The sequence below is a fragment of the Mus caroli genome, chromosome 9 (genome assembly GCF_900094665.2).
Source record: "Mus caroli chromosome 9, CAROLI_EIJ_v1.1, whole genome shotgun sequence".
In the NCBI taxonomy this organism is placed as follows: Eukaryota; Metazoa; Chordata; class Mammalia; order Rodentia; family Muridae; genus Mus; species Mus caroli.
In genome coordinates, this window is record NC_034578.1 from 118,951,165 (window position 1) to 118,974,827 (window position 23,663).

General features: G+C 42.8%; 2 protein-coding genes and 1 long non-coding RNA gene across 3 annotated transcripts in view; 1 reads left to right on the forward strand and 2 right to left on the reverse strand.

Annotated features, from left to right (window-relative positions):
- The window catches only part of LOC110301303 (sodium- and chloride-dependent transporter XTRP3B), a 33,174-nt gene extending 28,620 nt beyond the window's left edge, over positions 1 to 4,554 (reverse strand). Inside the window, exon 1 of the mRNA XM_021171714.2 lies at positions 4,098 to 4,554. Within this exon, the coding sequence (XP_021027373.1) occupies positions 4,098 to 4,347 (250 nt within the window). The 5' untranslated portion in view covers positions 4,348 to 4,554. The remainder of the gene's footprint in view (positions 1 to 4,097) is intronic.
- LOC110301307 lies at positions 1,085 to 22,858 on the forward strand. The gene is made up of 3 exons (XR_002378701.2): positions 1,085 to 1,232; positions 6,312 to 6,419; positions 22,468 to 22,858. It is a non-coding gene; the product is annotated as an uncharacterized LOC110301307 (long non-coding RNA).
- The window catches only part of LOC110301304 (sodium- and chloride-dependent transporter XTRP3A), a 42,272-nt gene continuing 26,678 nt past the window's right edge, over positions 8,070 to 23,663 (reverse strand). The window contains exons 8-11 of the mRNA XM_021171716.2: positions 13,630 to 13,834; positions 12,502 to 12,661; positions 9,747 to 9,912; positions 8,070 to 9,089 (exon numbers count right to left, since the gene is read on the reverse strand). Of these exons, the coding sequence (XP_021027375.2) occupies positions 8,940 to 9,089; positions 9,747 to 9,912; positions 12,502 to 12,661; positions 13,630 to 13,834 (681 nt within the window). The 3' untranslated portion in view covers positions 8,070 to 8,939. The remainder of the gene's footprint in view (positions 9,090 to 9,746; positions 9,913 to 12,501; positions 12,662 to 13,629; positions 13,835 to 23,663) is intronic.

Here is a 23,663-nt window from a genome sequence, read left to right on the forward strand (position 1 = left end):
CTCGTGTCTCTAGCTGCAGACGTATCAGAAGAGGGCCTAGTCAGCCATCATTGGAAAGAGAGGCCCATTGGTCTTGCAAACTTTATATGCCTCAGTACAGGGGAATGCCAGGGCCAAGAAGTGGGAGTGGGTGGGTAGGGGTGTGGGGGGAAGGGTATGGGGGACTTTTGGGATAGCATTGGAAATGTAAATGAAGAAAATACCTAATAAAAAAATGAAATTAAAAAAAAAAAGCAACAAAGGCTGAAGTGTGGCATCTAATGCCCTTAAGCTAGTAAGATGTAGAGTAAAAGTAAATTTATTAACCAGCATTCCAATTCCAAAGCCTTGTAAAATCTTGGCCTTTGAAACATAAAAACTAAAGCTGAGGACACTCCAGGCACTGATAAAGCAGAAGAGAAAAAAAGCAAGTTTGATAAATCATACATTACATCACGTCACAGGTCCCATCTCCCTGAAAGGGCATTCTTGGCTACTGGGTAACACTCCTTCCAACCTCTGAAGATCCCCCAACCATAGCAACCAGGCCAGGCTAAGATGGTATCCAAGCTGGAAAAATAGAACTATACATTCACTCCCTGTTAACCATGGCAACCAAGAAACTAGAAGAATCCCCTTATGTGCTCAGAACTCTGTAGTCTGCCTTCAGAGCCTCCGAGCTAAACCCCTTCTTGTTTTCCTGACTCTACAACAGTGAATGGATTCTGCTACACCTAAGCATCCCTCTGTTGCGTCTGCGAGTGTGGCTGAAGGTGCTTCCCTTATTGACAACACTTGGAAGAAATTATGAAGTGCTAGGAAATGTGGGTGCCTGAGACAGCCTCTTAAACTTCATCCAGCAAGAACCAGTCAATGTAGCCCTGAAACCCACAGCAGGATCTGCTCGTAGCCATGGAGACTTCCTTCTCTTCTGGTTTATATATCTGATATCTCCCATTACAGGCTTTTAAAAATCTAATCAGGTGCTCCTTACTTTAGGCCAGAGGATAAAAGAAATCCAAAGGGGTAAGGACACAGTCTAGGGGAGTCCTTGCTGACTGCCATCTGCAGGACAAGCCAGAGCATTTCTCTTTTTTGGTTTTTGTTTTGTTTTCTTTTTGAGACAAAGTTTCTCTCAGTGTCCCTGGCTGTCCTGGAATTTGATCTGTAGACCAGACTGAACTCAAACTCAAGATTACCAACTTGTTTCTGCCTCCCGAGTTGGAGGAGCATCCTGTGTGCTAGGACTAAAGGTGTGTACCACCATGCCTGGCATAGTATTTGCTCTTACAATCGATTCTTTAATATCTTGTGACCTTAATGAATTCCTAATCTTATAATATCCGCCATTCAAAATAACCTGAAGTAAGTATTCTCTTTGGCCTATTTTCCCCATTCAAATAATCTGTAAGTAAACAACCTAAGCACTCAGGACAAATAATTTACATGCACCCATATTATAGAATATGGAATAATTTTCTCTGTTTATGTCATAGCAACTGGAAAGTGAGGGCAAAACTGGGGGTACCCATGGTACTATGGTGCAGAAATGGAAGCAGTTCGCAAGGAGGGAAAAAGATATTCTATAAATTGAGAAAATTGGAGATGCCAGGCAGAAAAAGCAGCTTTAAGTCCCAGTGAAGCCCTCATCTCCACCCTGCAACCCAAGCAGGCTGATCCTTCTTTGCCTACAGCTGTCAGTGGTAGCAACTAAATTAGCACCTGGCCCTAGGCTACTGAAAATTCTCATGAGCATCCCAGATCTAGTAATCATAGTGCTAGAGACTCAGGATTGGGAAAACTTCTAAGTTGCCTTTAGCTCCATGGATTGACAGTTACTGTGCTAGGAGTGGAAGTCAGGACCTCATGCATGTTTAAAGCAAGATTTCAGCAGCCCCACCCGCAGCCCTTAGCTAAGTAAGTGTTCTTGCAACTGTCTTCCCTACTCACCCACCCATCAGCTTTGAGGTGTCCACAGACCAGTGTCTTGCAAGGCCAGCAGAGAGCTTTACTTATACACCAGGAACATGGGGGAGCCTAAGCTAGACTGTATGGGGTCATTTGTCCCATGATTCCAGCAGTACCTATGTTGAGTTCTGGGCAAACCGCTATAGCCCCTTGGCAGCCAACAAAGATTTCCTATGTATTGACAGAACTTGCCCTGCTACCTCACTCACCAGCTCCACTTAAGTTCCAGGTACCTCCCACCTCAAACTCAAAGCAAGCTTTTCTCTACACTGGGAAACTGCAAGACTAGTTCAGGTGTTTCCTATGTGCTCAAGAAAGAAAAAAGCTGAGCAAATAAATTTTCCCTACCTCCATCTCTTCATAGCTCAAGAGCCCAGCATGGAGTAAGGAAGCAGAGGAGTGGAAAATCTACCCTCTCTCACCCTTCCTCCTCTGGAAGACATTTGGTTCCTTAGTCCAGTGTCTCTTGGCTTAAAAGTTGTGGCATAACGCTCTACCCTAGTTCTAATGGGTAGCCATACACGATCAAATCACCCTGTACCGGCAGAACCCAAGGCCCCTAGTCTCCTTACTCCTAGTGGAAGTGGGAGCTACCTAGGTTTCTTATCATGCTACTTGTGGTTGGAGAGGGTTCCTTCATTTGGAAGGGACGCTCAGAGTGCTGCACAGTCATAGCCACTTCCAAGTCCTTCTCTACAATTTTGAGTTACCTCCATGACCCTAAGTAGAGGTCTTCTCAAATCATGAGTGAGTGATGCCAAGAAATGTAGTAAGTCATCTAGGGGGGCTTAGTTCCCAGGGTCAAAAGACCAAGCCACAGGGAAAGGGAGAGTGACAGCTTTGTCTCTCTGGGATGGGAATGATCCTAAGGCTGTCTATCCTTGCCCAACCTGGAGTCTCCCCCTCTCCCTTACTGGTCCTGATTAGATACATACATACACATACACACACACACACACACAGGTCCTGTTTAGATACATGCACACCCCTCCTGCCCTCCTGCCCATTTCTCCTCACTATCTTCCAGGAAACAAGAAGCAGCCATCTCAGAGCTGACTTTGCAGAGGGACTGTAGCATGATATTAAACTGTTTGTAAGGCATTCTGCTCTTAGTGTGTTGGTCAATCTACTCAAGTGTGGGTCTTTGGGTTGTATCCAGTGCCTTTTCCTAAACCAAGCTATGGAATTCAGGTAGCTCACAGATCCCAGAAGTGGAGCAGCTGTCACAGAGGTCATGCAGAGGTCTGTGGCCACATGAGGGAGGGAAGAGTGAAAGTGTTGGCAGGGGACAGCATATACCCACATTAATGGTCAGAGCCTGACCCCAGCTTGTCCTTGTGTGCAAGCAGGGTCTGTGTCCTGCCTTCTCATTCAGGAGGCTTCTCAAGGCAAAATCCCCTTGCTCTGAAAAGGCTGGGTTTTTACCCTTTACCAACTTGATGTCAAAGGAGGCTGAGGCCTGTGTGATTTATTCTCTGGAGACACTTTACAGCAGAGGCCATATTTCCACAGATGTTTGGAGTTAATGCTCTAACACTCAAAGGTCATAAGATAGTCCAATTTTAACCCAAAGTATCAAGCAGTAACCACATCAAATCTGGTGTGGTCCATGGTATCTTGTCTCTGTGACAGAGCCTGGATGCTTATCTGCTACCTAGGGCCAGAAGAAAACTCAAAGCTCATACCAAGGTAGCAGTGTGGTCACCTTTAGCTGTGCGTGGCAATCATTTCCATCACTTCTTCAAACCTCAATAATTCAATTTAAGCAGATAAGCTCTGTAGTCCTTTTGTCAAAACAATACAACTGAATCGAAAGAGCCTTACTTAGTTGGTATCACAGTTCATGCACAGAAGAGGAAGAAAGGAAGTAGATCATAGTTCCACATGAACAACCCAGAGGTTATAAAGAGTTAGAAGAGGAACAGAGAAAACCGTTATGACTTCAAATTAGCTGAAGATGTTTTAGATAGCAGAACAAAAGCACTGTCCACGGATGCACAGGCCAAACCTTCCCTCTGTGCGGGGCTTGGGTCAGCAATTTGGAGATGACATCCAGCAGTCCTATAATTCATCCAGATCCCAGGAAGGTAAAGTTTGAGATGCGAAGCACTCAGTCAGGCAGACATGCTACACCTGCCCATTGTACTCACCTCCGCCATACATCTGGCACAGGTAGGGGAAGCGCCATACATTGCCCAGGCCCACAGCATAGGAGATACAGACAAGTAGGAACTGCAGGGGGTTGTCCCACTTTGGCCGCACCTTCTCCACAACCCCAGGGTGGGCACACTCTGTTGACCTCGGTCTTGCTGGGTGCTGACCAGGGCCTCCAGCGCCTCTCCAGGGCTGTAGCTCCTCATCCTCTGGCAGGGAGACCACATGTGCGGAAGGTGATTCCATCTTCTGAGACAACTTTCAGTGTAGAATGAGCAACACCTGTGCCCTCTTCCGAGCCCCACCCCCAAGCCCCTGTGTTTTCTACTGTTTCTTTCCAGGACTCTGGAATCAGCTTTTGACCCTGACTCTCGTGTTGGTTCCCTTCTTGACCAGTGCTTCCCTCTCTGCCTCAACCTCACAGGTGGCCAGTTTAGATCCTCCCACTAACCTTTGGCCACATTCCTTTCTGTGTCCCTTGTCTCTCAAACTTCATGATTTCTGGGCTCCTCTTGCTGTTAAGGGTGTCTGTAAAGCAATTCACAAAGATGGTTGTATCTGTTGGAGGCTGGTGGTGAACTGGAAAATGTTTAGCTAAATGTTTAGCTACAGACTGCAGAAAAACTCTGATCTATGTACTTACCAATTTTTCTAGTACAAACACTCCCACTATGGTGCATCCTGAGCTACCAATAAAATCCATTAAGTGCAACAGGATGCCATTATCTTGGGTTCCCACCTTATACACACAACGACAGAGATCCTCAGTTGCATAACTGACGGGTAAAGGGTAGTAAGTATCAGAAGGTGAGCTGAGCATTGTATCTGATTTGTAATTTACATATCACTCGGGCCTCAGTGATAACTGTATCTAACAAGCAAAGGGGACGAAACTCAGTTCTCTGGGGTGTCCAGATACCCAGCACAGATGATTCAGTCCAGCTTAACCCCACCTAAGTGGTCCCAGGAAGCTGCCCTGGATAATGGATGACTACATATGGATGGGAACTTCACTGTACCTACCAGAAACAGGATACAAAAGACCATCAAACTGTGTCACTTGAACTCTGGACGACGGAGAGAAAGTAGGCAGGGTTCTATAGTCTTATTCTACTAACTAAGAAGGTTATGCAATTTTCAATCATTTGCTCATCCTGGTGAGTGCACTGTTAATTATCAAAGTTTCTAGTTTCCCCATATGAGAAAGTCCAAACTCCTTGGTTCTGCTTGCAAAACCTTGAGGACTTTTTTTTTTTTTTTAATTTTGATGTTGTTGGTGTTGCAGTCTTTTTTTTTAAGTTATTTTTGTTTTGTGTTTTGCCTTCATACTTGTGCATAGCTATACCTCTATCATTCATATATGCATGAATATATACATATATGTGTATGCACATATATCTGGAACTGGTAATATGGATTGTTGTGAACCACAATTTGGGTGCTGGAAACTGAACCCAGGTTCTCTGCAAGAACAGCCAGAGAACTGTTTGTTGTTGTTGTTTTTAACTGCGGAGCCATTGCTTCAGCCTCCATTTTGAGATGGAGGTTTGCTAAGTTACTTGCTTAGGCTAGGTATTCAGTCTTCCTGCTTCAGCCTCTCAAATAGGTGGGGTTACAGGTATATATTACCACACCTGGTTCATGTTGACTTCTAATTACAGTTATATTATTTGATATTTGTTTTGTGCCTTAAGTAAGATATGGTCTATTCAGAGGAAGTTCAATGTGCTGATGAGAATGTATATTCTATAGCTATTGTATGGATAATCTATGTTTTTAACAATGACCTTAACAATGATCTTCCTGTTTCTTTTTATGGGGTTTTGTTGTCGTTTTGTTTTGTTTTTTGAAACAGGTGTAGCCTCAGTCTCTCAAATAGTGGGAATTCAGGCATACATTACCACCACATGTGGCTCTTTTTAAATTTTATTTTATATTTTATTAAATTTTCTAAATTACTGTTCTCTATCTCCAATATATGTATTGTGCTATTGTGCCTAGAACCAGCAAAGGATTTGTCTGAAATATGACTTAGTACCATCTCAAGAGAATTATTGAGAAACATCTTGCTCTACATAAGATCCACAGAAACCAAAGTAAAGCTATTTCATTTGACTATGTTGTAGACAGCTGCCTGACTGACTTGGGTCAGCTTAGGATCTTTTGACTTTACAATGATATAAAAGTAAAATGAATTCTGTGACTTTCAGTGCTTTTCGAGGAAGCAATCTGAAGCAGGATACTCTCTGGAGATGTGGAGAATCCTCTGACGATCATTTGACTGTGAGCTGCTGCTGCCCTGACTGATGTTCAGGAAGGTAGGTGTAACAGATGCATTTTCAATTCAGAGTGCTCTTGAGTTTATAGTGGGTACAGCAGTATGTAACCCCAGTGTGGGTGGGGGATTGTGGGAGCACAACCTAAGAATAGAGCCCAGTGAGAGTCCTGAGTGAGTGCTTGTGAGAAAACTCTAAGAAACAAGAATCTCGTGACCTCAGTTTCTTCAAAACACAGAATTGTTTTTGGAATGTGCATTCATGACCCTCCCAGGTGTAACCAATAGGAGTGATTTTACTTTAGATTATTCATTACAACTAGCTGTTTTTTTTTTTTTTTGTTTATATGCCTCTGTGGAAAAAACATGTTTTTTGCCACATGTAGCTTGTCTTTGTGATTGTAAACAGCTTGAAGTCATGAGAACTTTACTCATGTGACCTTTTTTTAACCCTCAGAGTATAAGTTGTCTGATACTCTGAATAAAATTGGCTGTTGCGTCGGACTTTAGTCTGTCTCATTTTTAGGCTCCATGCTCCCATGCCTATAGAGGGGTGAACAGAGGAACATCTGTATTTCATGGTATCATGACCTTACCTGTCTGTTTCCATAAGTAAAACTCTTCCACAGAAGTGACTTCCCTTCATCACTGGAAATGCTCAGTGGTGTATTTAAATATTTACAAGTACTGGGTGTAAGTATTTCTAAACGCACCATGTTCTTTTCTCTCTTTTTAAATAGGCTCTGCCCTGGCTCTCAGATTTGACTGCATATTAGATTCACCTGAGAAATTTGAAAACTATGCAAGGCCTGATCCCACTCTTGGGATTTCTGATGGATAATGGAACTTTTCAATGCTCCCAGGTGTTTAGAATAGCAGCTATGTTGGGCATGCTGAAGTAGTAATAGAATAATAACATTTGACAGCCTTCCTCTTTTGACCTCTGAGGGTATGTGATATCAAGACCTTGGCTGTGACTGACCCCAGGAAGGCACAATGGTGACTATGCTGAGAGGAGGGAATAGACTCTGCTGTGCTTCACAAGGGGTGGGCCCACTCTTCAAGCCTGAAAACAGCCTGGTGAGAAATCAGGAGTAAACGCTTAGGTAAATAAATGCCTAATCTCATGTTTTACAAACAGTGATCATTCTGAAACCAGGTATCAAGAAAAGATGGAGGTGTTGATGGGATGGCAGTTAAGATAATGAAAACCCTTCTATTTTTTAAGTAAGTTACAGGTTTATACTAAAAGATTCGCCTTGGGAAACACATCATCATTATCCACCTTTTTAGACTTATATATTATTTTAATTTATGTGATGTGTTTTTGTGTATGTCTGCCAGGTGCATGTAGGTAACAACAAGGACAAGAGAGGATGTTGAATCCCCTGGAACTGGAGTTGTTGGAGGTTGTAGATTTCCCAATATGGATGCTAGGAACCAAACGTTGGTCCTCTGCAAATGTAGCAAAGATTTAGCCAGGAAAATTTCTCTTCAGCCCTGCAAAAGGCCCTTCTAGTGCCTACATTTGCTATTGGTAGAAGAGAGAAACAAAAGACATCTCTGGTTGATGTTCCAAGTGATGTCTACGTATTTTCAACGGTGTCTGCAAAGACAGATCCAAAGAAATCCTTCAATTCCATGAGCTCAGCGGAGCAAGGATTGTTAGTACAGGAAGAACTCTCAGTCTAGATAAACCTTGATCCACTTTATTATGATAAAAAAGAATAAAGACATTCACATGGTGCATGAATAACAGCCATAAATATGCAGTATTTTAAGCTACACACTGCTCTGTGTGATTTATATACATATTAGAAAAGATTATTATGCAGAAGTGAATGAAGGTGGTTGCAAGTGATGTTTATAGCAAAGTTAGAGTTACTTGTATCCTTATGGATGCATCTGACACGGAAACCCTAGGGATGGGAGTGTCTGTTCAGATCCCTTGTACAGTCTAGAGTTGTAGAGAGGTTGGTCCTGGCCCACTGTGAGGAACCTTAGATTCAGAAAAAGGTGACTTCCATTGGAACCCCAGAAAAAGTCTCTTAGTATTATATCCTGGTAGCATTTAGAGAGTAGTCAGGGAACAGAGAAATTACATATTCATTGTGACTTTAAAGAAAAGAATTATATTAAATCTGTCACCTTACATGCTTCAAAACCTCTGACTCTGGTTGAAAAGCAATTACCTACCCTCTAGTATTTTTTCTTTTAAGCAAAAAAGAAAATGTAATTGTTTGTTGGGCTCCTTAGAGTTACAGTCAAGTTTTAATGACAGTTTACCGTAAATTCTAGAACTTTCTAGAATCAAGAAAACACCGGTCTTTAATACTGGCCTTAACCTTTGATGACAAAGAAGCCTTAACCTTTGATGACAAAGACCTTCAGATGGCAGAGGATGGATGGTCTCCTCCCGAAGGCAGTCTTCTTCTGCCAAGCTCCCTAATCTTCTTTACAGACTCAGGAGGCTCCAGACCAGCACTCTAGCCAAGAAGTTCCCACCAGCAGGCAGTGACTATGAAACAGAGTGGCTGACTTCCAGTCTCTGGGAGGTCCATTCTTAGGCCACTGGGGCAGAGCCTCCCCTCTTGAGGCAATTCCTGATGAAAGTCCCCAGGGCCACCAGGGGGATGCACATGGTAGATGAAGCCACCAGCAAACCAATGACAGCTAGTGCATGTGGGGGGTAATCCTTGGTCACCAACTGCCCCTGGGGGAAGAGACTGAGCATCAGGGAAAGGTTCCTCCTATCAAATACAAAAGAAATACTCACCCAAGCCCTCTTCTATGGAGGGAAAGATGCTCTACAGTGAGAAGAGGCCTGCGATGCTCCATGGCTCTCCATGCTCTCCACAGCAAGCCTTCAGAGGAACTATGCCCTCTATATATGCCATAAATGTAGATAATTCTGACCTTTTCAAGCATATGTGAGTTGTGTGTGAAGCTCTCCATAAGAATGCCATAAAAACAGTCTATCTGGTACCTTACTCTGAGGCCCTAAATATAAGGTAATCTTTACTACAGATTAGAACTTTCTGTGGTGGTAGAAATGCTCTGTATGAGGCTTTCTATGTGCTACTCCAGCAGAACCAGCACTTCTAGGGGAAGTTCCAGTAGAGTTCTGTGGAGGTGACTTTTGTGGTCTTCACACATCGTGGTTGAAAACTCAGAGACCAGTTCTGCTGTAGTAGATTGAGCACCTGTAACATGTTGATGAAGCTCCCATGCTATCTGTCACCTGTAATCCCCCCCCCCCCACACACACACAGCACAGCAATGGTTCCTGTGTCAGAAACTGAAGGGCTGTGTTCTGGAGTGACACTGTTGGCTCTGCTCTGTTCCTCAGCCCTGCAGGGACATCACATACCTGAGTAGCATCCCAGGCTTGGTACTGCAGCGTTCCCGTGAGGATGTAGTCACTCAGGTAGAAGATAAAGAGGCCAACGATGAGCAGTGGACTCACAAACGCCCACATGATCTTCCAGTACCAGTTGAGGGTGCGCCCAGTCATGGCCCGAAGGTCACTTTCAAATCTGTTTGGACACAGGGAGAGAGCCTGGAGGGAGGGGCTTCAGATCCATACCCTCTGCACTTAGGAAGATGCTATTCTGGTTACCAGTGATCTTTGAGTGTGATCCTGAACCTGTCTGATTCCTTCCTTTCCTGGGGGAGGTGTTGAGGAAAAGAGAAAAGGGCTGAGGCTGTCTAAGGGGAGAATGACCAAGAAGGAAGGGATCATGGCATTTCCCCAGTGTTGGCCTTCAGAGGAAGGCTCCTGATGTGGACCTGAGGGTAATTCCTAGAGAAGATGGAGCCAGGGTGCATGGTGGAGGGGGATGCCAGTTTCCTCAGTCCATAGGGCAAGGATGACATTGCCACTCTGCTAACCCACCCACTCTGTCCATTAGTGATGGATGCAAGCATTCTCTACTGCTCCTAGAGATAGTCTCAGTACAGTCACTTTGTGCTTGGAAGGGCCTGTCCTTGGCATGGAAGAACAGGGAGAGTGGGTCAAGATCAAAGCTTCTAGGCTGCAGTCCAAAGGTCACCCTCTGCATTCTCATCTTGGCCATATTCTGGCTTTCTCCTTTTTCTTACTTGACCTCTTGCCTACACTAGCAATAGCACTGAAGTATTCATTTACCATGGATTTGATGGCTCAGTCCCATAGGTTGGAGTACTCACCTATGTAAGTTTAAAAAGCCTTTCAACACTTAAGGACCTACTCGACCTCTATTTCTCAGGAGAGAGGCCAGGAAATTTGATGAGGACTCTCAGAGCCTGGGTGGCTTGGGGCCAGATAAGATACTATTGACATCAGCTGCAGCTGCAGCCACCTGCCTCCTTGTACTTATCTTTTCTACCGTGTCCATGTATGGTTGTGTAGAACTCTGCCTGCTCTGTTCTGCTGACTGAACTGGACTCTAGCTTCCCACCATGAATATGCAATGAGAACACCAGGACAAAGGTCAGAAAGTGCTGCACACCTCTTGTTTCTTTCTCCCCTGTTCTGTTCTGAATTGAGAAAGGTAGGGGAGCTGGCTGCAGCAGAGTGAGGACTCTTACTGGAGACCACTAGATGGCAATGTCTCCTGCGTGAGCAGAAGGCTCCTCCTGGACATTATCTGTATCTTGGGCAAGGTTCCTGTTTCTCACTCCTTCCCACCACTTCCCACCACTTCCTGGGATATAACAGTGTCCCCTCTTCAGTCATGTCACCCCCAGGGAACTGATGTTCAGACCTCTAACTTTCTTCTACTCTGAAATACTTCTCCATGACAATTGCCTGTCTCCCTGAAAATTTCTGGGTGATCATTTATATGTCTTCATATTGGGAAATCCCATCATCCAGTCTCTTAAGGACTTCAACTTGTTGTAAGCTGATGGAGAACATAAGAAGAAAGGATTCCCAAGTTGGTTTGGGAATGTGACAAGTTATAATCCCTCTTCAGCTTTCCAAGCATTTTTAAGACTCTGAGTCCTAGGGGAAAGCCACCAATCTAATTTTACCTAACTTATCTACTGAAACAGTTGGACACTGAAGATGCTTCAGCATCTCATGGGACCCTGACTCTTCAGTGGATTTTGGGGAACACTTCTCAATGGACAACCAGCTCTTTAGCATGTCATGGCTGGTTTTATCCAAGCCCAAAACAATTTAGATCATCATAAAAATCTAAGGAAGAGGGATCACATTCAATCACTACACAGTAGTATGCCCTGAACCCCCTTTATGGACTCATACTCAGCAGTACCGGTGACTTGAGACCCCTTGGTTCTAAAGGGTTCCTCATTGTTGCTGCTTGATGGAAAAAGTGGAAAATAAAATTCGACACTAGTTAGTAGGTCTCAGTATCTAGTCCCTAGTCCAAGGAGCATCTGCATTCTTGGACCTCAACACAGAGCTCCTCAACTAGATCCTCTTGCTGGCAGTGTTTTCAAAAGACCTCCTCAGGTAATGTGATGATGCCCAGGCTTCTATATTCCATCACCTGGAAGGCCAAAAACATCCCAGTGCTGGCTGGGTAGAAATGTGACCACATCCATGCTTGCTTGCTCTCTCTCGCTCTCTATCATTTTCATTTTTCTTTCATCTTTTCTTTTTTCTTCTTTTCTTTTCTCTTCTCTCTTCTTTTCTTTAAAAAAATTTTGCTGTGTAGCCTGGCCATCCTGAAACTCATACTATAGACCAGGCTGACCTTGAACTCAGAGATCCACCTGTGCTGAGATTAAAGGTGTGTACCACCACTACAGCCAGTTGAGACTGAGTTTTCTAAGTGGACTCAGGTCAGGGTTCTTGAAAAATTCCGATGGTGGGAGAAGATCAAAGAATCTAATCCTGGAGGCAGAGTCCCCTCCCCACTCAGAAAGCCATGAGTTCAGCAGGGTCAACAGGGAAACACGTCATAGTACAAAATGAAAAACAGGCAGTGAAAAAAAAAAGCTGTTAGTTGCTGGCAAACTGGAAAAGCAAGAGATGTCTGAGATCTGAGGGCAAAGACCAAACTGACAGGTCTTGTATCTAAAACGGGTATGCCTGCAGAGGAAGGCTGATTTTCTTATGAGTGTGACCCCGCAGCTTAGCTACTCCATGTAGAAAGCAGGGTCTGAGGTCTCCTTACCTCTTCAGCCCATACACATAGCACACAGCTATGGTCTCTACCAGCACAATGAGCAGCAGAGACAGGGTGGCTGCATAGTCATTGAATATGTCAAACCAGTAGTTCCCAGCCTCCATGGTGAACACCATGCCAACAGCACAGTTGATGAGGCATACCAGACCTGAAAGACAAGATCATATGCCAGCAGGAGCCACAGATTCCTAGGTGTACTTTAAAGGGTAGGTTCACCGACATGAGCTATAGGAGCTGTTCTGCAGGGGATGTCAGCTCATGGAAAAAGGAATTGGGGACAGAATATACAACTGGGCTGCAGAGACCCAATCCCAGGAAGGATGCCAAGTGCTAGGAGGTTTTGAGTAAAGAGAGTGTAGCTTTCATTGAGTGGTCAGAACACGAAGATTGGATTACCCATCTTGGATATGGAGTTACAGAATCATCAGAGGCAGAGGTGTCTGGCCACAGAATTCTCATGACCCTGGTTGGGTGCATGAGAGTGAAGTTAATGGTAGCCATCATGAGAAAGGCTTTACTAACAACCTCACAGTCAAAATGCATGAGGAAGTGGTATGTGCTCTCACAATGAATGATTTATCAGACAGGATCAGGGGTTGGCAATTGCACAGTGCAGCTAGCTCACTGACAGGGTTTGAGTGTTGACAGCAGGCCTACAATATCTTTGTAAATGACCTTTCAAGAGCAGAGGCAAACACAAATAGCATTAGAAGTCAGAAAAGGGTGATCTGATTGGGGGCTTGTTGCCTGGAGAGTATGTGGAAGGAGCTCCTTGGCCTGGGAACAGGACATACACCTTAGGAAATGGACAGTTTATGACTGTTATCCTTCAATTAAAACAAAAACAGATGGGGGCTCTCAAAGCCTGGAGACCTGAGTGCAGGCTGGAGAGTTAGCCTTTGCCCAAGGGTGGGCTGACCACCTCACTTCCCTGGGGTGGGGTGTGTTTCTAGTCCATCTCCAGGGCTGAGTAGGGCACAGTACAGGAACACAGACTCCTAGAGCCTGCTTCTGGAGCTGGCTTAAAAGCACAAGGCTCTTGAGGAAACCATTCCACCGATTGCCTTACCTTTCCCTGCCCACCCATACCCTCCCTCCTCAGCAGTGTGTCCTGACCTGAAATGGCCTCCTTGGGCAGGTAGCTGGAGATGACCTTGCTGTCAGTCAGAGGGGTGAGGATGGCCGCTGTGTTTCCAAGCATGCTTCCGATACCCAGCATCAGCAGCATGAAGAAGTAGAGCACTGACCAGAGCTGGGACACTTCCATGTTTTTAATGGCCTCAGTGTAGACGATGAAGGCCAGGCCTGTGCCCTGGACAGCCTGAGAGTAATTGAAAGACATTGGTTACACACCTGAGCCAAGGGGGAGGAAAGTTTGAATGCCATGGTTGGAATGTGTTTGAACAGTATGTCCCCATTGTTGTACTTTTACAGGTGTATATAACCTTTTGTTTGTTTTTTTCTAGATAGTATTTCTCTGTATAACTTGCCTGGTTATTCTGGAACTAGTGTTGCACACTAGGCTGGCTTCAAACTCACAGTGATCCTCCTCCTCTGCCTCCCGAGCACTAGAATAAAAGGTGTGCAACCCTCTCCCCACCTAGAGATGGGCTAACATTTAGGAGTTGTACTGTCACTGGAGAAAGTAGGGCATTGGGTAAGTTTTACAACATTTTTATTTATATGATATATATTATATAGATATTATTTATACTATTACTGAGGTTTTATAGCCTTCTATAGTTAAGAATCTTGGCTTCACATTGCTATTGTGATGAATTCTGCAACCTTCTCTACCATGATAGATTGTACCCTCTCACTCTGAGAAGCAAAATAAGCCCTCACCCCCTGTTAGTTTCTTCTTGACTAATACAAAATATAGGTAAGCCCAATGGCATAAGCACAGTGGGACTAGTCAGACTTAGGAACAGATAAGAATATGATAACACTTGTAGAAAATTTAAAATGAAAATTAAAATTTTACAAAGCAATGATTTCACTATTATCACCAGAAGCCATCAGTTCTAAAAAAGGCCAATGTTAAAATACTCCCTGCTGGGATGGTCTGATCTTACTTCCATGCCAATGGCTACTACAGAAGCACTATGTGATAAACACAAATTAGAATAAATAATTAACTTTAAAAAGATATTGTCTTCAATAATAAATATAATTATTGGTTTAAAGGATCACTATAAAGCTAATACCAGATTAGATAGGACTAACGAGACCATTCGTGATCAGGGAGAATTTATCTTAGGGTAAATTCTCTTCAGCTTAATATAGTTTGATCTAATGATGCACTAAACTTGGACTAATAATGTCTTTGTACATAGTGAAGTATAACCTAAGTTGATGTGTAAAAGACTTCAATCTTTACAACAAGCTGCTGAATCTCAGACAATAACAACAGCCTAGCCTCAGCAAACCATAGGAATCCAACTGCTTAAGGATCAAATAAGGCAAATAAAAAGTTTTATCCAACTGAGCCATCTCTACACTTCACTTACATTTTCTTTTTTATGTGCATTGGTGTTTTGCAGACAGATGTGAACTGCTGTAAAGGTGGTAGGAACTGAACCTGGGTCCTTTAGAAGAGCAGCCAATGCTCTTAACTATTGAGCTATCTCTCCAGCCCACTCACTTACATTTTCTGCATATCATTTTCTTTCTTTTGCTATATGTATAACTTGTACACAAGTGGGTAGACTATCCCAAACTTTTTTCCTAGTATCTTTGTTAATTACAGAGTCAAGTCAATTAAGATCTGTAAAGATGACTTGCTATTAGATTCTGTCTTACTTACTTTTCAATTATTGTGCCAAAATGCCATGACCAAAGCAATATAAAAGAAAGTGTTTAATTTGGGGCTCATGTTTGTAGAGGATTAGAGTCCATGACCATCATAGAGGGAGCATGGCAGCAGGCAGGCAACCATAGCGTTGGAGCAGTAGCTGAGAGCTTACATCCCTTTATACAAGTAGGAGGCAGAGGGAGCTACCTCAAAGCTCCACCCCCCACATATACCTCCTCCAATGAGCTACACTTCTTAATCCTTCCCAAATAGTTCCACCAACTGGGGACCAAGAGTTCAAATATATGAGTGTATGGGGGCCATTTTCACTCAAACCACCAACCATATCCTACCCCTTGATTGTCATGGGCTTGTGGCCATATCACAACGTGAAATGCCTTTAGTCCAACTCTAAAACTCCCCATAGTCTTTCATGGTCTGAACAATATTTTAAAGTGTAAAAATCTCTTCTAAGACTCAAAATGACTTCTTAATTGTAACTCCTTATAAAAGTAAATTACATACTTTCAATATACATTGACACAGAATATACATTACCATTCCAAAAGGGAGGAATGGAGACAGAGTGAAAAAAATACTGGACCAAAGCAATACAAAAACCCAGCAGGGCAAACTCCAAATCCTGTAGCTCTATATCAGCTGTCAAAGGGCTCAGATGGCTCCTCCCTTCCAGTTTTGCTGACCCATCATGTGTCTTTCTCTCTTGGTTTGCTCCCACTCTCTATTGCAGCTCTCCTTGGCAGGTATCTCACAGGATTCTGGCATCTCCAACATCTTGGGATCTCCAACACAATCCAGGCTTGGCTCTCACAACTTCATGTATGGCTTCTCTGGGCTTCCATGCAGGAACTTCCCTGCCACACACCTGGCCTCAGAGGCTTTTCTGAACTGCAGAGGAAGATTCCACAATTCCTTTACTCCTGTATCCCTCAGGACTCTAATGCCAGAACTACCTGGTCAATGCTGCCAAGTTCAGCCACTTCAGTTGGAACCTGTTCCCTTCTTGAATTACATTTGCATGACATTTTTTCCCTGTTGCAGCTTTTTGCAGAAAATTCCTTAGGCATTTCCTTTTTACAAACAGGATTAGCTGTTGGTGGGGTCTTGCTCTGAGGATAACCCTCCCTTTATTCCATTTTCCCCCAGCTCTCAGCCCTCTCCTTATCTCTTTCAGTACAAACATTAAGCTTCATGGTGCCTTGTCTCCTCCTCCACTGTCCATTTTGTACATTTTCCTTTTGTCCTACTTGTTATCTTTCACTGCAGTCCTACATAAGAATGATTACTAACAGTCATGCAACAGACTTAATATTACGCTGTCTTAAAATCTGCTCTGCCAATAAAATTAGTCTAAAACGTCTCAATTTAGTTCCAGGAAGATTTTTTAGAATAAGGGCTGAAAGCATCAATATTCTTTGCCAAAATATCAAAACAGGTTTCTAACACTTGGTAATACTGTTCTCTGAAACTTCTTGAACTGAGCATCCATAATCCACATGGATCTCAGCACTACAGTTCTCCATTCCTATAAGAATGGCCCATTTAACCTTGCTTACAGTATTCAACAGCTTTCCTAATCCAATGTCCCGTCTTCCATATTCATCCCAAACCAGCATGATCAGGTCTGTCACAGCAACATCCTATTTCTCAGTTCCAGCTTTTGTTTTACTTACTTTTCTGTTGTCATGACAAAACGCCATGACCAAAGCAACTTATAAAAAAGAAAGTATTTAATTTTGGTCTCATGGATGCAGAGCATTACAGTCCATGACCATTATGGGAGTGGGACATGGCAGCAGACAGCAGGCAGTAGGCATGGTGCTGGAGCAGCAGCTAAGACTTTACATTCATATCCCAAGTAGGGAGCAGTGAAGGCTAATTGGAAATGGCCCCGGCTTTTGAAACATCAAAGCCCACCCTCAATGATACATCTCTTCCAACAAGGCCACACCTTTTAATCCTTCCCATATAGTTCTACCAACTGGGGACCAAATATTCAAGCATATGAACTTGTCACATTATCATTAAACCACCACAGATTCCCTTTTAACAGTCTAGAAGGAAGCAAAAAGAAAACCAGTCAACTAATCAGTCATACAAATAAAACAATGATATGGAGATTAGACCATGCAGAGACAAAGTTATAAGACCTGTAGAATAGGAGAGAAAATATTAACATAGATCTAACTGAAGATCTTCAAGGAGAAAAAGACAGAAACAGAGTCAACAGTTAAGAAATAATATATATGAACTTGGCAAAACTGAGAAGAAACATGGATCCATAAATCCTATAGGTTCAATATTACTTAGGCTCAGGCTTAGATTAGATAATAAAACACATCTATACTAAATTCACCAAAGATGCCAAAGACAAGGGACATATTTAGTGAAGTCAGAGAAGGAATCATTCATTTACAAAATAGGGCAGACAAGACAGTTCAGTTCAGGTACTTGTAGTGCTGGCCTGTTGACTCATGGTCAGTGTCTGGAACTCATATAAAGGTAGCAGGAGAGAACTGACTCCACAAAGGGATCCTTTTACTTCCCCACAAGTGCTGTGGCACACACGCTTGCACACACACACAACACACACACAAAGTAGTCACATGCATGTGTGCACACACAAGCACACCCATAATCACACACATACATAACCACACACATATACACAAGTAATTGATTTAAAACAAAACAATAAAAGAAAAATTTAGCATTTTCTTAGAGTGTCCATTGCTGTGAAAAGACACTGTGAACAAGGCAACTCATAATAAAACATTTAATTGGGGCTGGCTTACAGTTTCAAAGGTTCAATCAATTATCATCTTGGCAGGAAGCATGGGAGCATCCAGGCAGGCATGATGCTGGAGAAGCTGAGAGTTCTACATCTTGTTCCAAAGACAAATAGGAGAAGACTAGAATCCAGGGAGTTAGGAGGAAGGTCCCTCAAAGTCCACTCATAAAGTGACACACTTCCTCCAACAAGGCCATACTTTCTAATAGTGCCACTTCCTGGACAAGCATATGTAAACCACCACAAGCATCAATAATTGAAACTAGAATTATAAGGCAAATATTGTCAAAGTGTTGAAAGAAAGTAACTATTAACTTGAAAAACTCTACTCTGGGGAATCATTCTTTAAGAACTGGGTTTATGTCCGGAGAGGTGACTTGTTAGTTAAAAGCATTGGCTGCTCTTCCAAAGGACCTAGGTTCAATTTCCTGTACCCACATGGTGGCTTACAAATGTTTGTAATTCCAGTTCCAGGGATCTGACACCCTCTTCTGACCTCCATAGGCACTGGGCATGTACATGGTGCATGTACATACATGTAGACAAAATACATACAAAATGAATACCATGATAATAATAGGTTATTATTAGGTATTAATATTATTATTAATAGGTCACTGCTGGGCAGTGGTGGTGCACATCTTTAATACCAGCACTTAGGAGGCAGAGGGAGATGGATCTTTGAGTTAGAGGCCAGTCTGGCCTACAGAGTGAGTTCCAGGACAGCCAGGGCTACACAGAGAAACCTGTCTCAAAACAAACAAACAAACAAACAAACAAACAGAAAGAGAGACAAAAAAAATAGGGCCAAATACAATTGTTGATATGGAAGCAAAATCTAACAAAGCTTACCATTCTTAAAACCTGCCGAACGGGTCAGTATTTTTTAAAGAAGATCTCTCTGTCTGTCTGTCTGTCTGTCTGTCTGACTCTCTCTCTCTTTCTCTCTTTCTCTCTCTCTCTCTCTCTCTCTCTCTCTCTCTCTCTCTCTCTGTGTGTGTGTGATATGTGTGCTGGTGCCCACAGGGCCAGAAGAAAGCATCAGATATCAGATTCTCTGGAGCTGAAGTTAGAAGATGCCTTTGAACTACTCAACATGACTGTTGGGAACTAAACTCAGGTCCACTCGAAGAACACCAAACATTTCCAACTGTTATGCCATTTCTTCTGCCCCTCAGGCAGGTATTTTAAGGTTAACTCCTCTCTTCCAAAGATAGCTGGAATGCAAGGGAGAGTGTTGAACAAATAAATGGGGTGTGTGTCTGTCTTCATTCATCCCTGGGGCTAGGAACTGAACCTAGGGCATTCAAAGTGTGCAGTGTTTGGAGGTTATGAGTTTAAAAAGACTGAACAGTGTAACAGACATATTTAAAAAAGGACAGAAACCAGGTCTGGCACATATCTATAATCCCAGCACTTCGGAGGCAAAGGCAGGAAGCACAGGATTTTAATATCATTCCTCTGTCTTTAAAGAAGCAAAAACAGGTAAGAAACCGGAAAATATTCTAAAAGTTCTTGCATTATTTGAAAGGAAAGATAGTAACATTAAGCTGTGTTAAGTTAAGCACTAATGAGAAATTTCAGGAAGAAGACATAAAAGTACACATTTCACACAGTAAAGAATATTTTTGGAAAGAAAACAAAATAAGAAAGAGAACAGAAGGAAGAGGAAAGTCAATGTAAAAACTTAGTAATTATATCATTCTTGGACACAGATCTGAGCTCAAATGTAAGTGAGGAAAAACTAAGTGCTAGAACCAAAAGGAGACTGAGTGCCAAAGCCCAAATGGGCATCACAGGTGTCCAAATGGGTTACAGATCTTAAAGCCTGGGTTTGAGGATCTTGGTGTATGACCTGTGCAGGAGGGATGGTCAGGCTATAGGCTCTGTAGGCAGGGAGCTAGCCTGAACAACTATCTGGATACTTTTATATCAACTTGACACAAGCTAGAGTTATCTGAAAGGAGGGAACCCCAATTGCGAAAATGCCTCCATAACATTCAGCTGTGGGTAAAACCAGAGACACTGAAACTTATAAAGTGAAGAAAAGCCTCGAATACATGGGCACAGGGGGAAATTCCTGAACAGAACAGCAATAGTTGGTGCTGTAAGATAGAGAACTGACAAATGGGACCTCATAAAATTGCAAAGCTTCTGTAAGGCAAAAGACACTCTTAATAAGACAAAAAGGGCACCAACAGATTGGGAAAGGATCTTTACCAATCCTAAAACCAATAGGGGACTAATATCCAATATATACAAAGAACTCAAGAAGCTGGACTCCAGAAAAATCAAATAACTCCATTAAAAATGGGGTACAGAACTAAACAAAGAATTCTCAAGTGAGGAATACCAAAGGGCTGAGAAGCACCTGAAAAAATGTCCAACATCCTTAGTCATCAGGGAAATGCAAATCAAAACAACCCTGAGATTCTACCTCCAGTCAGAATGGCTAAGATCAAAAGCTCAGGTGACAGAAGATGCTGGTGAGGATGTGGAGAAAGAGGAACACTCCTCTATTACTGGTGGGATTGCAAGCTTGTACAACCACTCTGGAAATCAGTCTGGTGGTTACTCAAAAAGTTGGACATAGTACTACTGGAAGATCCAGCCATACCTCTCCTGGGAATATACCCAGAAGATGTTCCAACTTGTAATAAGGACACATGTTCCACTATGTTTATAGCAGCCTTATTTATAATAGCCAAAAGCTGGAAAGAACCCAGATGTCCCTCAACAGAGGAATGGATACAGAAAATGTGGTACATTTACACAATGGAGAACTACTCAGCTATTAAAAACAATGAATTTATGAAATTCTTAGACAAATGGATATATCTGGAGGATATCATCCTGAGTGAGATAACACAATCACAAAAGAACTCACATGATATACAGTCAATGATAAGTGGATATTAGAATACCCAAGATACAATTTGCAAAGCACATGAAACTCAAGAAAAAGGAAGACCAAAGTGTGGATACTTCGTTTCTCCTTAGAATGGGGAACAAAATACCCATGGAAGGAGTTACAGAGACAAAGTTTGGAGCTGAGATGGAAGGAAGGACTATCCAGAGACTGCCCCACCCGGGGATCCATACCATAAACAGCCACCAAACCCAGACACTATTGCATATGCCAGCAAGATTTTGCTGAAAGGACCCTGATATAACTGTCTCGTATGAGGCTATGCCAGTGCCTGACAAATACAGAAGTGGATGCTCATTGTCATCTATTGGATGGAACACGGGGCCCCCAATGGAGGAGCTAGAGAAAGTATGCAAGGAGCTGAAGGGGTCTACAACCCTATAGGAGGAACAACAATATGAACTAAACAGTATTCCTAGAGCTCATGTCTCTAGCTGCATATGTAGCAGAAGATGGCCTAGTTGGCCATCATTGGGAGGAGAGGCCCTTGATCTTGTGAAGATTATATGCCCCAGTACAGGGAAATGCCAGGGCTAGGAAGTGGTTGGGTTGGGGAGCAGGGCAGGGAGAGGGTATAGAGGACTTTCAGGATAACATTTGAAACGTAAATGAAGAAAATATCTAATAAAATTGTTTTTGAAAAAAAAAATTCAGCTGTGGGACATTTTCTTAATTAGCAATGGGTGGGGTCAACCCATTAAGGATGGGCCATCCCTGGCTTGGTGGTCCTGTGTTCTATAACAAAGTAGGTTGAGCAAGCCATGGAGAATCAGCCAGTAAGCAGCACCCCTCCATGGCTTATGTATCAGCTCTTGCTTCCAGCTTCTACCTTGTTTGACTTCCTTCAAGGATGAACAGCAATATGGAAGTGTCAGCCAAATTTCCTTTCTTCTCCTACTTGCTTTGGATCATGGTGTTTCATGAAAGCAATTTTAATCCTAACTAGAACAACAAGCAATAGGAAGAAAGTGTTGTGTCTCTCTGTGAACTGACTTAGAATGGTACACCCAGGAATCAAAACAACCAAACCAACCAGCGCAACTACTCCCCAATCTTACTATTAAAACAGTGTCGTTGAACCTCTATCCTTATCTTGAAAGTATTCTCTAGAAGCAGTCAAAGTCTTTATAGTAAGTTTAAGAACTAATCAATGGGTTCACCTAACTCTTTGAATTTTATTGTGCTCAAAGTACAGGAAAACAATTGTGCTTGAAACTCTAGTAAAAGCAATAATAATAGTGAAGCAACAATAAAAAGGGTGAAGGTACAAATATTAAAAAGAAATGGGCAAAATTGTATCTGCAGGTAATAGTTTATAAAGAAAACAGAAGAAGTCTGTAGATGTAAGAATTGATTAGAGATTATCAAGGTTTCTAGGTACAAGATTAACATACAAAATTTTTTCTGTTTCTTTTGCAGCCAACATAAACAATGAAGGAAATAAGGAGAAAGGCTCTATTCACAAAAGCAATGTAACAGTAGGTATGCCAAGACACTTATGAAGAAAATTAGCTGACAGGAATGTGTGAATAAGAGAAAGTGTGTTACTAAATCAAAACTCAATCCAAAACAACTGAAGATGGAGGGCAGAGGCAGATGGCACTCTACTGTATCCCCATGAGCTGATCAGAAGAGAAGGCCACAGACAACAACAGAGAGTTAAAAAAAAATCTACAAGTATTGAATGTTAGATTTACGAACGAACTAACATACTGAAACTCAGAGGACTGGTCAGAAGAGCAGAAGAGGTGGGAAGGCTTGCTCTGGGGCCACAAATGGAAGAGAAAGTTCCAGGGACTGAACTGCAACAACAAACCTCAAACAAACAAACTTTAGAGCAGATTTGTTTGCTTTAACTGAGCCTTCTCTCAGGCTGGGACAGTGAATGGAACCATTCCTCAAAGACAGCCCTCGGTCAGGAGAGAAAATCCATATTAAATCCTATTTGGAGATATGAGCTCTAAATCCTAGAGCTCATATTTCCTCCACCAATGTGGCAAGCAGTGGTTTGGACAACTACAAAGAACACAAGGACTGAACTGAAGCTGACCCAGTCAGGGGCAAATAAACTCAGGAGGAACTGTGGGTACCGGCAAATAATCAGCTGGCCTCCCCACGAGAGAGCACCCAGCAGCAAAGATAAGCATTCTCTCCCTGCTCCCCAGGGCTTAGGACACACTGTGGCAACCTCTTGGCTGAGAAACTGATCCAGTGCAGGAACCTTGGGGTGGGGTGGGGGGCGGTGCACAACAGGTCTAACCTGTTTTGAGTTACAACCTCACCACCTCCATCCCCCGCAGAGTCAGCTACAAACTACACTTTAGGGCTTGGTAGAAATCACAGTCATTCCAGAAGAAAGATAAGTTTGCTGGTGACACAAATTTTTTATGTCTGTCAGTGTGTATCTCCATGTATGAATGTATGTGTACCACTCATGTGCCTGGGCCCATTAAAGGCAGATTGCCAGGAACTGGAGTATGGATGGTTGTGGGCTGCCTTGTGGGTGCTGGGAACTGAACCTGTCTTCTGAAAGAACAGCAAGTGCTATTAGCCATCCCTGACATAATATTTTTTTTTCTACATTATTTCATATGTACTTTTAAATATTACTTTTG